Consider the following 12,607-nt stretch of genomic DNA (forward strand, 5'->3'; position numbering starts at 1 on the left):
AAAAAAAAAAAAAAAAAAAAAAAAAAAAAAAAATATCAGACAAAGATGTAACGCTCAAGTGGAGGCACTTTACACAAGCAAAACAAAACCTGAAAATTATTCTGAAATAAATTAGCTGAGCTTGGTGGTGCACGCCTGTAATCCCAGCTACTTGGGAGGCTGAGGCAGGAGAATTGCTTAAACCCGGGAGGTGGAGGTTGCAGTGAGCCAAAATTGCGCCACTGCACTTCTGGGGTGTTTTATAAACAGAAAAAGGCTTTTGGATATACAAACTTAAGAAAGTGGGACTAACATTTTTCTTCCCTGTTAAGTTCACAGAAAAGGTTCATAGAAAAAGGTCAAATTATTTTAGAGCACCAAGATAAGTGCCATTATTAAAATAATCTTTTTGGGCCAGGTGTGGTGGCTCACACCTATAATCTCAGCCCTTTGGGAGGCCAAGACAGGAGGACTGCTTGAGCCCAGAAGTTCCAGACTATCCTGGGCAACATAGCGAGACCTCATCTCTACAAATAATACAAAATTAGCTGAAAACAGTGGCACACGCCTGTGATCTCAGCTACCTGGGAGGCTGAGGTGGGAGAACTGCTTGAGCCCAGAAGGTCAAGGCTGCAGTGGGCCATGATGGTGCCACTACACTCCAGCCTGGGCAACAGAGAGACTGTCTCAAAAAATATATATATATAAAATAATAATAATAATAATAATACTGTATGTGTATGTATGTATATAATACATATAATATGTATGTATAACTGTACTGTATGTATATAAATACATGAATAAGTAGAAGTATATGCTTAACTTTACCCTAAAACTACAGAGCATCTACTTCATGTTACCTTCTTTAAATCTCTTTACTATCCAGTCTAGCTGATCCAGTATACTGCGGAAAGTACCCATATGATCGAGGACTTCTTCTGTTATAGAATTCAGGACCTATATCATGAATGTGCAAGAGGTGCCATATTAATTACAATTTATTGTCATATACAACTAGAAAATCAAACCTTTTTTTATAACTTAATAATGAATTTGGATTTCCCAAAAGTTTTAAAAAATCACTTTTAAAAATTCTACTGGTATTCGATGAATTATATCTAATTCATTGTTTTTTGCCTAAGTTGTGGCTAAAAGAAAATAGAAAAGAATAGCAAAGATATCAATGTAATAGGTAATATAAGAGGGCAGCAAAAACAAATGAAAAAGCTCCCAAGAACACGAGAAACATTAGAAAACTACAGTTCTATCAAAGGAAACAGGACACAAACACTATAGACACTTTTAAAAAGGAATACTACATGACTCAATATCCAGCACCCAAAAGATTTCATGTTCAAATGAGGAAGAGATATTAAGCATTTGAAATAAAAATGATCTATGATAAATGTATTGTAAAACTATAGTCTTCACATCCTGTTGCATTTTAAAGCATTTTCACAGCATGTAGTTTTTGCCTAATAAAGCATTTTCATAGTTTATAACAAAACTGAAGACCCCATAATTCCCTTCTTCAGAAGTACCACTGATACTCAGTGTAGTAAACAAAACTAACATATTTTCCTAAGTTTTAATACATGTCAGTTACAACGTAGGACATTCAAAGATGATTTCAAAGCTAGATTCTTCTGAGTCCGAACACATGGTATTAAGCACTATACAATCCTACTACCATGAAGACTAAAACAAAATTCTTTAATACTCCATCCTCATTTATGTGGAGGCATGAATTGGCAGAGGATATAATGTTTTTCCCTTTAACATTCTGAAACTTACTGATTTCACACTGATTCCGGGAAAGAAGCCATTGATGACAACGTGAATGGAATCTTGCAGCATAGTGGTTCGAAACCTTTCTAGTAAATCTCTCTTAGAACCCAAACCATAAAGCACAATGTTGAACCCAAGGCTGTTAGGAAAGACAGTATTCATGCAATTAAACTTCAATACCTCTTATTACCAATTTTATTATCAACCAGTTTCCTTAAATTAAGCTTATAAAAAATACAGGAAAGGGGTAAGGCACATTGGCTCAAGCCTGTAATCCCAGAATTTTGGGAAGGCAAATGCAAAAAAGTTTTTCATATATGTATATATACTTTTTTTTTTTTTTGAGACAGATCACTCTGTCACCCAGACTGGAGTCCAGTGGCACTCTTGGCTCACTGCAACCTCAGCCTCCCAGGTTGAAGTGACTCTTCTGAGTCAGTCTCCCAAGAAACTGGGGCTATAGCTGTGCTCCACCACACCTGGCTAATTTTTGTATTTTTAGTAGAGATGGGTTTTTGTCATATTGCCCAGGCTGGTCTTGAACTCCTGGGCTCACGTAATCCACCCGCCTTGGCCCCCAAAATTGCTGGGACTACAGGTATAAGCCACCACGTCTGGTCAAAAATATTTTTATTTAAAAAAAAAAATTAAAAAATTATCTGGGTGTGGTGGCAGGTGCCTATAGTTCCAGCTACTCAGGAGGTTGAGCTGGGAGGATCACTTAAGCCAAGGAGTTTGAGGCTGCACTGAGCTATGATGGTGACACTGCACTCCTGCCAGGGCAACAGAGCAAGACAGTGTCTGTAAAAAAAAATTAACTAAAATTTTTTTTTCAAGATGGAGTCTCGCTCTGTTGCCCAGGCTGGCGTGTAATGGCACCATCACAGCTCACTGCAACCTCCGCCTCCCGGGTTCAAGTGATTCTCCTGCCTCAGCCTCCCCAGCAGCTGGATTACAGGCACCTGCCACCAGGCCCAGCTAATTTTTATATTTTTAGTAGAGATGGGGTTTCACCATGTTGGTCTCGAACTCTTGACCTCAGGTGATCTGCCTGCCTTGGCCTCTCAAAATGCTGGGATTACAGGCATGAGCCACCGTGCAAGGCCAGGAATCAATATTTAGTGATTTAGCTATCCCAGTTCTTCCTCTTCCTTCCTAAAAAAAAAAAAAGTATTCTTTTCAAAAATTATTATTGGCCGGGCATGATGGCTCACGCCTGTAATCCCAGCACTTTGGGAGGTCGAGGCAGGTGGATCACTTGAGGCCAGGAGTTCGAGACCAGCCTGGCCAACATGGTGAAACCCCGTCTCTACTAAAAATACAAAAATTGGCCTGGCTTGGTGGCAGGCACCTGTAATTCCAGCTACTTGGGAGGCTGAGGGAGAAGAATTGCTTAAACCTGGGAGGTGGAGGTTGCAGTGAGCTGAGATCGCATCACTGCACTCCAGCCTGGGCAACAGAGTGAGACTCCATCTTAAATAAATAAATAAATATTTTTTCCAAACTCATACAAGGTAAAGGCACAATTTTATTATCTGTATACCAATTTGTTCAGTAGCTTCACTGTAGCTTCTATTACTTTTCAGATGACAGATGACTGGAGGCAAGGGAGACCATTGCCAATAAAAGCCCTAAAAAGGCCGGGCACGGTGGCTCACGCCTGTAATTCCAGCACTTTGGGAGGCTGAGGTGGGCAGATCACGAGGTCAGGAAATCGAGACCACCCTGGCTAACACGGTGAAACCCCATCTCTACTAAAAATACAAAAAATTTAGCTGGGCATGGTGGTGGGTGCCTATAGTCCCAGCTAATTGGGAGGCTGAGGCAGGAGGATGGCATGAACTCGGGAGGCGGAGCCTGCAGTGAGCCGAGATCACACCACTGCACTCCAGCCTGGGCGACACAGCGAGACTGTCTCAAAAAAAAAAAAAGTCCTAAAAATTTTACAGGCTGAAGCAGAGTTGAAATTGATAGATTAAATTGAAAAGGTAAGCAGAGGTCAAGTAACAAAGGCCTTGTTAAGTCATACTAAACCATTAATTCACTAATTCCAAGGAGAATGAGCATTTATTTATTTTGAGATGAAGTCCTGCTCTATTACCCAGGCTGGAGTGCAGTGGCGTGATTTTGGCTCACTGCAACCTCCGCCTCCTGGGTTCAAGCAATTCTCCTGCCTCACCTTCCCAAGTAGCTGAGATTACAGGTGTGCACCACCAAGCCTGGCTAATTTTGTATTTTTAGTAGAGACGGGATTTCACTATGTTGGTCAGGCTGGTCTCGAACTCCTGACCTCAGGTGATCCGCCCACCTTGGCCTCCCAAAGTGCTGGGATTACATAGATGTGAGCCACCGTGCCAGGCCAAGAATGAGCATTTAAAAGTAACTAATGAGGGGTTAACAGAAAGGTTTTAAGTAAGAAAGTAACATGTTCTTTTCAGAAAGATTACATTGGCTATGTTTGGGGAATGGATAGGAAGGAACAAAACTGGAAGATTAATTTAGCTGTCATGGAGAAAAATGTAAACATGTCAAGAACTTTATAGTCAAGCCAATAAGATTTGGAGACTGATAAGATGTGGAGACTGAGTAAAAGAATACTTAAGAATGGCTCAGTGCTGGGCGCGGTGGCTCATGCCTGTAATCCCAGCAGTTTTAGAAGCCAAGGCAGGAGAACTGCTTGTGCCCAGGAGTTTGAGACCAGCCTAGGCAAGATGGTGAGAGATGGTGAGATCTCATCTCTACACAATAAAAAATTTAAAAAATGAGCCCAGGTATGGTGGCGCACGTCTGTGGACCCAGCTATTCAGGAGGTTGAGATGGGAGGATTGCTTGAGCCCAGGAGGTTGGGGCTCCTTGAGCTGTGTTCACACCATTCTGGGTGACAGAGTGAGACTCTGTCTCTTAAAATGAAAAAAAAAAAAAAAAAAAAAAGAAGAATGATTCAGTTTTCTGCCATAGGCAACTACACAAATGGAGTGACTAACATTCACTCATTCACTCTGCTGGATAGCAGGGGCAGGTGGGAACAGTGGACTTCAGATGAGCTTAATTTTATGTATGTTGAATTATTTACAGGACATCCAAGTAGAAACTGCTAATATACATTCAGATATCCAGGTCTGCTACTGAGAGTGAGGTATGGGTTGGAGGTTAACTGTTACATGAGTCATTCATATACAGAAACCAACTGAAGCCAGAAGAGTGAATGAGCCCACCCAGAACACCAAGCACTAGAGGTCAAGCTAAAGTCCAACTCCATGACTGTTTACGAAGGTCAAGCAGAAACAGTATTTATGTGATGCTCTCTGGCAATGCAGGATAACCTAGAAATGGAAGAACAGAAAAGAGGTAACCTCCAAAGGTAGAGATTACAAGGTCAAAGCACAAAAATAAAGAGGCAAGGAATTCAGAGAGCTAGCAGTTCCAATGAACTTGCTGACTATAAGGTCTCACCTGAGAAGCAAAGCAAATTAAGTTATCTTAAGTTGACATACTGGGAGAAAAAAATAATGATGGGCTAGAGATGGGATTAGAGTGAAGAGCTTACAAATTTATAATGCACAGATCCATAATTAGTTATTGAGAGAAGCCGAGGTTCTTGCAGAAAAGTTAATCATTCCCTTCCTAGCATAACCTTTTTTTTTTTTTTTTTTTTTTTGAGACAGAGTCTCTCAAACCCCCGGGCTCAAGCAATCCTCCTGCCTTGGCCTCCCAAAGCACTGGGATTATGGGTATGGGTCACAGTGCCTGGCCCATGGATCTACCTTCTTATTTACCTCAGTGACAATGTAACTGTGAGTGTGCATGTATATTCACATTCGTGTACATTTTAAGCACTTCCTTATGTTCAAGTCTTTTTAACTGCAAGGATAAAAGTAATTATCATAAAAAGAAAATACTATGTTTTTTTTGTTTTTTTTTTTTTTTTTGAGACGGAGTCTCGCTCTGTTGCCCAGGCTGGAGTGCAGTGGCCGGATCTCAGCTCACTGCAAGCTCCGCCTCCCGGGTTTACGCCATTCTCCTGCCTCAGCCTCCCGAGTAGCTGGGACTACAGGCGCCCGCCACCTCGCCCGGCTAGTTTTTTGTATTTTTAGTAGAGACGGGGTTTCACCATGTTAGCCAGGATGGTCTCGATCTCCTGACCTTGTGATCCGCCCGTCTCGGCCTCCCAAAGTGCTGGGATTATAGGCTTGAGCCACCGCGCCCGGCGAAAATACTATGTTTTGATTTCACTCATTCTTCTAGGCATTTTAATGGAAATTTAAAATTTAATCTGAGGTGTGTGAAAATAATAAAAGTGAAAAAATATTCTAGGAAATAATGTTAAAATAGTAAATTAATGCTTATAGAACAAATCTGCTCATAAAATTCTGAAAGTCTGTAGTACACAAACATAAGATTAAAGTAAATATTATCCTTTCATTTAAAGAACTATGCTGTGGAAAACTGGATTAAAATCTAATTGGTATATTTATTAATCTTGACAAATTAAATATACAGGTTTTTTAAACCAGTAACATAATTCTAAGAAATGCTATTTATCTTATCAATGGCTGTCAAGTCTGATAAACACAAATTTCTTAAAAACTGTAGAATTTCTGGGAAGAGTCATACAATAAAGTGACATTTCTATATGAGTCATAATGTCTATTTTTACATTTATTTTTATATATGACTAAATATATCAAACTCATTGTAAAAAGAAAAATGTTAACTTACTTTAACATATTCATGTAAATATGTATTATTCTTTATTTTACAAGAGTTTGTAATAATACTTACTGTAATTGCAGCATCCATTTATGAAATAATTTTTCATACTGTTGATTTAGTTGTTTAAGTTCGGCAGAAAAGGAAGGGGAAACCTTGCTCAATAAGTTACGCAATGTTTGCTTTAAAAAAAGGAGGAGGGGAAAAAAGTCATTCTCAAACCACAGATAGCAGATCAATCCAAACAATTTCCTTAGAAGTCGAGCTTAGAAGAAGCCAATTGGGATATTACTTTAATCTGGTTTGGCAATGAGTGTATCAACTGATAAACACAATTCTTAAAAAATAATTTGTTTTCTTAAAACTGTTAACATTCTTTTTAGTAATAACAGCAAAGAATTTGGTAAGTTTTGTCCAGAACCATTTAAATGATTATAAACTCCAAGAATAAGGTTTTAATTTAATTCTCAGAAAACATTAAAGGTTCTTTATAATTTATTTACCATTATCATTAGTAAAATAAATCTGTATCACTGCTCCTCTTCCAAAAGCTGTTTCTAACAAATCCTTTATCTTTGATAAGTATTGCAAATTTTTAAAAACAATAACATAAATAAACTGAGGAAAGTGCATTGCCCTGTACCCCAAACTTGGAAAGTCATGCTGATGAATTAGAGATCATTTTTTGAAATGAAAACTCCAGCAAAAAGCTGCACATGGGTCTTCACTCTGGCACTACCATGTTTTCATGATTCCACCACCTTTCAAGTAAAATATTCTTTAAATACTGAAGATTAGAGTTGCGATAAATATTTCAGGTACTCTGGCTTGTACAGTGTTTATTTAGTCACAGTTAAAGCAAAACAGGACTACCTTTAAGTAAAATTGTTAACTAGGTTGCTAAAAAAAAAAACAAAAAAAAAACCTCTCTTATCTCTTCTGAGTTCAGAGCCCTGAAAAAGCAGAGAAAGCACTAGTATCTTTTCCAGCAGTCATTTACACTGGATTATCTGATCATATTCACACTTGAGTGTGAACTCTAGAATGTTATCTCATGTATGTACTTTCATTTCAAACTTTTTTTTTTTTTGAGACAGAGTCTTGCTCTCACCCAGCCTGGAGTGCAGTGGCACTCCAGGAGGTTGCTCACTGCAACCTCCACCTCCCAGGTTCAAGTGATTCTCCTGCCTCAGCCTCCTGAGTAGCTGGGATTACAGGTACATGACACCATGCCTGGCTAATTTTTGTAGTTTTAGTAGAGATGGGGTTTCGCCATGTTGGGCAGGCTGGTCTCAACTCCTGACCTCGTGATCCTCCCGCCTTGGCCTCCCAAAGTGCTGGTATTATAGACGTGAGCCTCCGTGCCCGGCCTCATTTCAAACTTTAATTAATATTCATGGAAAACTGCACTTTTAACCCCAATATCCAGCTGTACTAGAATGAGGCAGAACTGGCAATCTAGTTTTGAGCCTGGGCTTTAACAGACTGTTTTCCCACTTTTTCTCTTATGCCTCTGCCATTGTCATGAGGATAACATGCCTCAGCTAGCCTGCTGGTCCAATGAGGAAGAGAAACATGGAGCAAATCCTAGATCAGCCAACCTCTGACTGACTTGCAGACATGAAAAATAAATGCTTATTGTCACATGCTACTGAAGACTGTATTGATTAGCTATGCTATGTTTATGATCAATGAAAGGCTTTCCTCTCCCTAACAGGTGTTTCTTTCATCCCCCTAGAGATCTTTTTGCCTCTAAGTATGATGAAGTCCTATTGTGAGCCTAGACTCATGTGTCCTTCTCCCACGTTGCTTATATTCTCTGATTCGAGTCTCAATACCAATGAGCCAGGACTTAGATTATCAATTGAAATTACTACTGGCAAAGACTTTCTCACTCAGATGGTTCTGTCTCCTCTCTTAGAGAAGTAAAACCCCAGCAAATATAACTGTATGGGTTTTTTTTTTTTTTTTTTTTTTTTTTTTTGTAAAATGAGCTACTGGAACCATAGTACATGGTATGTAGTACATGGTAATCTTGTTACCACACTGGGCAGGTTTTCCATAATATCCTCAAGTAGAATATCCTCTACTTTTTGCAAAGTTTGTAACTGAGAGAAAGTCAGGTTGCAGTCACTGTTTTATGACCAGTGTGAGGTTTAGTAAATACATATAGGTTAAATGAATAACAGAGATTAATGGCAAATGGATATCAAGGACTATGACCCTGATGATTATCATAGATCCTGAAGAAATAATAAACAAATAAGAGGGGGAAAATGCATAATTACAGTCCAATCCAGTAAATTATTTATTTATTTATTTAAATTTTAGTAACAACGAGGTCTCCCTATGTTGCCCAGGCTGGTCTCAAACTCCTGTGTTCACATAATCCTCCTCCCTTGGCCTCCCAAGGTGCTGAGATTACAGGTGTGAGCCACGTGTGCCCAGCCTATTTACTATTTGTATAACAAAAGAAGTAATAATCACATTAACTTGTGTTTCATTTGATCAGGACAATAATTCTACTTGTGTATACTTTTCAAATCTATTGCTTATGTAGCATATTTTTCAGGACAGAGTAAAAAAAAATTTAGAAGTAACATTCCTTGCAACATACCTGATCCAGTTTAGCTCTCCTTAGCTTCTGCAGCGTTCTATCTGAGGTTAAAACTTTTGAACTGCTGTGAGCTTCAAAATACTCTTCCACTAAGTCACTCTGAAAGTGAACAGAGTAGTCAGTCCTTAGTAGCTTCAGATATCTGTCTTATATCAAAATTAGACAGTAATATTAATGTAAAATAGGACATGTGAAATTCTTTACTTGGTAGTCTTTTTAAAGCAACAGTACCAGTTAAGGCCAAGCATATTTAATTTCAATAATAAAACTGAGTAATTACTAGGATCATATAAGTTAAAGAAATGACTAGATGAAGTAGTAGTCTGTTCCTAAAAATGATTCCTAAGTTACAATATGTAATTTCCATTTAGACTAAAAAAAGAGAGATGATTTTACATATCAAGATCTTTCTTTCTCCTCAAGTAAATCTTTTTTTTTTTTTTCCTTTCTTTATTGAGGAAGGGTCTCACTCTGTCACCCAGGCTGGAGTGTAGCGGTGCAAATACGGCTCACTGTACCCCCAACCTCCTGGGCACAAGGGATCCTCCCACCTCAGCCTTCCAAGTAGATGGGAAGGCAGGCATGCACCACTACACCTGACTAATTTAAAAAATTTTTTTTTTTGCAGAGACAGGGTCTTACGTTATCCAGGCTGGTTTCAAACTCCTGGCCTCAAGCAATCCTCCCACCTTGCTCTCCCCAAGTGCTGGGAAACAGGCATGATGCCTGGCCTCAAATAGTGTTAGCAAATTCTTTAATATTAGTATAGCTGAAGTACTGTGAAAATGAGGAGGAAATCAACTGCAAGGTAATAAAAGAAAAAAACCACAAACAAACCAAAAAACTTGCCTACTATTCCAGTCAAGTGGAATTTTCTTCTCACACTATTTGTTCTTATTTTGGGCAGGACTAAACTCTAGGGTGGTAAGGAAGGGACAGAAAGCTATTTAAGCAGTAGGCTCCTCAACTGCTCTGAACCTTTAGATGCAGCACCAGGATAATTAGCCTTTTCTAAAACCAGGGTGCCTGCAGTATTCTTCCAAATGACTCAGCATGGGTCCCTAGCCACATCATTCATTACACTGACTTAAATACATCAACAATGGTACAAAAACAAGATACACTGACAACTCATGACTCCAACTGTCCAATCAATATTTACTTAAAAGTTCAGTTTTTTCTTTTTGTTATTTTTCATTCTAATCCTATAGCATATTTTAAAAATTATTTATTTATTTATTTTTGAGACAGAGTTTCACTCTTGTTGCCCAGGCTAGAGTGCAATGGCATGATCTCAGCTCACTGCAACCTCTGCCTCCTGGGTTCCAGCAATTCTCCTGCCTCAGCCTCCCAGGTAGCTGGGATTACAGGCACACACCACCACACCTGGCTAATTTTTGTGTTTTCAGTAGAGATGGGGTTTCACCATGTTGGCCAGGCTGGTCTCGAACTCCTGACCTCAGGTGATCCACCCGCCTTGGCCTCCCAAAGTGCTGGGATTACAGGCATGAGCCACCGTGCCTGGCCTAAAAAGTTCATTTTTATACAACATGTCACTTTTAAGATGTACTATTTAGCATATACTATGGTATTAATTCATGAATATGTAGAGAGGCCAGAACAGAAAGTCAAGAAGTAGAAACTGATATATGTGGGAATTTATGTGGAAGGCTGAGAAAATATAGAAAAGTGAAGAAAAAATATTATTTTGAGAGATGTGGATCTCTTAGGGTAGCCTATCTTTGAGATATTACACAATTTTTCTTTAAGGTTAAAGTCTCTCTCTTCACTTACTGTTTTATCTCTTTTCATTCTCTTAGAAGGTGTTTCTTTGCAAACAGGAGCTGAAACTACTCTATTCTGAGCTGGAATCTTTTGGCTGAATATGACTGCATTAGTGTCCTCTTCATGTTCCTGTGCAACCCCTTCATCATCCTCTGAGTTGGAAGCAGAATATTCGCTTTCACTGTCAGAATGAGACCTTGGAACTGTGGGGGGAAAAATAGCAATTTGGACAATTTCATGGTTTGACAAGAGAGGCATTGTGGGGTAAAGGAAAGAGTGGGGGCTCTGAAGTAAGAGTCTGAATTCTGGTTTTGTCATTACCTGCTCATGATTTCACCAGAGCTAATTAATAAATTCTCTCAGTACTGGTTTACTTATCAAATTAACAGTACATAATTTTAATAAACCATTAGGAAGATTACACTGAAATGTATATAAAGCCACTAATAATGCCTGACACTCAGGAACTGTGATAGAAATTGTTAATCATACCTAACACCGTTCTCCTTCCCTCTTCCTTGCTAACAGAGCTCTAATTTTACAAAATATGGCAATGTGCCCCATCCTAGGGGATGATTCATGGTAACTGCATTTTTCTTCTTCTAGGTACATGCTTTCCCAGCCTCTGCTCCAACTATGGTTGACTATGTGACCCCTGGACCAATGAATTGAGGGAAAATAGCTGGCAGTTCTGAGAAAGATTTTCATCAATTATGTAAGAAAAACCCCTATTTATACCCATCGTTTAAAGCTATGAAAGCCATTTTGCAACATGAAGTATCAAACCTAAAGATGAAAAATGCTGGTGGCAGAGTAAAAAGATAGGAACAATCTGGGTCCTTAATGACACTGTTGAGTCACATCAACCATGGAACTTGCATCTCCATATTTGTTTTGATGTGAGATACCTAAATGTCTATGGCTTAAACTACTATTATAGAATTTTCTGTTGCTGCCTATTGACAATGTCATTCTAACTAATATAGCACTCAATAAATGGTACTTATGATTATAATTATTACTAATACATATACATACACCATCCCAGAGTTGATTCAAGAATCATCTTTTTAGACAAACCACAACCTCACGCGTACAACTCCCCAGAAATAATATAGCTAGTTTTACACTTATTAAATAAGAATAAAGCCAGTTTCACAATCAACAGGCATAAAACTGGTTTTAAAAGCTAACTTCCAAAATATGAGTGAAAAAACTTTATACTGCAGAGGATTATCCCAAGTCAGAATGTAACAAACGTAAATATTAAAAAAAAAAAAAAAAAAAAAAGGCTTAATTTTGTAAGCACATATAGCTTAGCAGATTCAAATGTGCACTGACTGCTGCTCATGGTATATGCACAGCTTAGAAGTGGTGGCAGGTAGCAGAAAGTGTCTCTACCTTCTTTACATGTATGCTTCCTCCATGTAGGTATATATGTTTTGTGGTGATTAAGAAGGAAGAGGGAAGTTCACCTTCTCTCTAAAAAACAACCCATCTTTGGGATAAGGAGAAAACACAAGACATGGGATATAGTTGACATGAAATAACAATCACAACTATACAGACCTTTTACTGCTTTAATATACCAAATCATTTAGCATTACCAATTTTATGGTGATTAAAAATACAGTTTTAACAATTCTATGAAATCCGTACCTTGAAAAGAAAGGGCTATGAAGTTATAAACCCTGATGTTAGGCTGAATTTAACAATGTTGGCTAA

The 12,607-nt window shown here is 38.6% G+C and overlaps 1 protein-coding gene across 2 annotated transcripts in view; it reads right to left on the minus strand.

The window, feature by feature from the left end:
- ORC2 (origin recognition complex subunit 2) overlaps positions 1 to 12,607 on the minus strand; it is a 59,160-nt gene that overhangs the window by 13,406 nt on the left and 33,147 nt on the right. For both annotated transcript variants that reach the window (XM_025405011.1, XM_025405012.1), the window contains exons 9-13: positions 10,892 to 11,085; positions 9,098 to 9,196; positions 6,553 to 6,662; positions 1,777 to 1,909; positions 843 to 939 (exon numbers count right to left, since the gene is read on the minus strand). In XM_025405011.1, the coding sequence (XP_025260796.1) occupies positions 843 to 939; positions 1,777 to 1,909; positions 6,553 to 6,662; positions 9,098 to 9,196; positions 10,892 to 11,085 (633 nt within the window). The remainder of the gene's footprint in view (positions 1 to 842; positions 940 to 1,776; positions 1,910 to 6,552; positions 6,663 to 9,097; positions 9,197 to 10,891; positions 11,086 to 12,607) is intronic.

The sequence above is a fragment of the Theropithecus gelada genome, chromosome 12, assembly GCF_003255815.1.
Source record: "Theropithecus gelada isolate Dixy chromosome 12, Tgel_1.0, whole genome shotgun sequence".
Classification (NCBI taxonomy): Eukaryota; Metazoa; Chordata; class Mammalia; order Primates; family Cercopithecidae; genus Theropithecus; species Theropithecus gelada.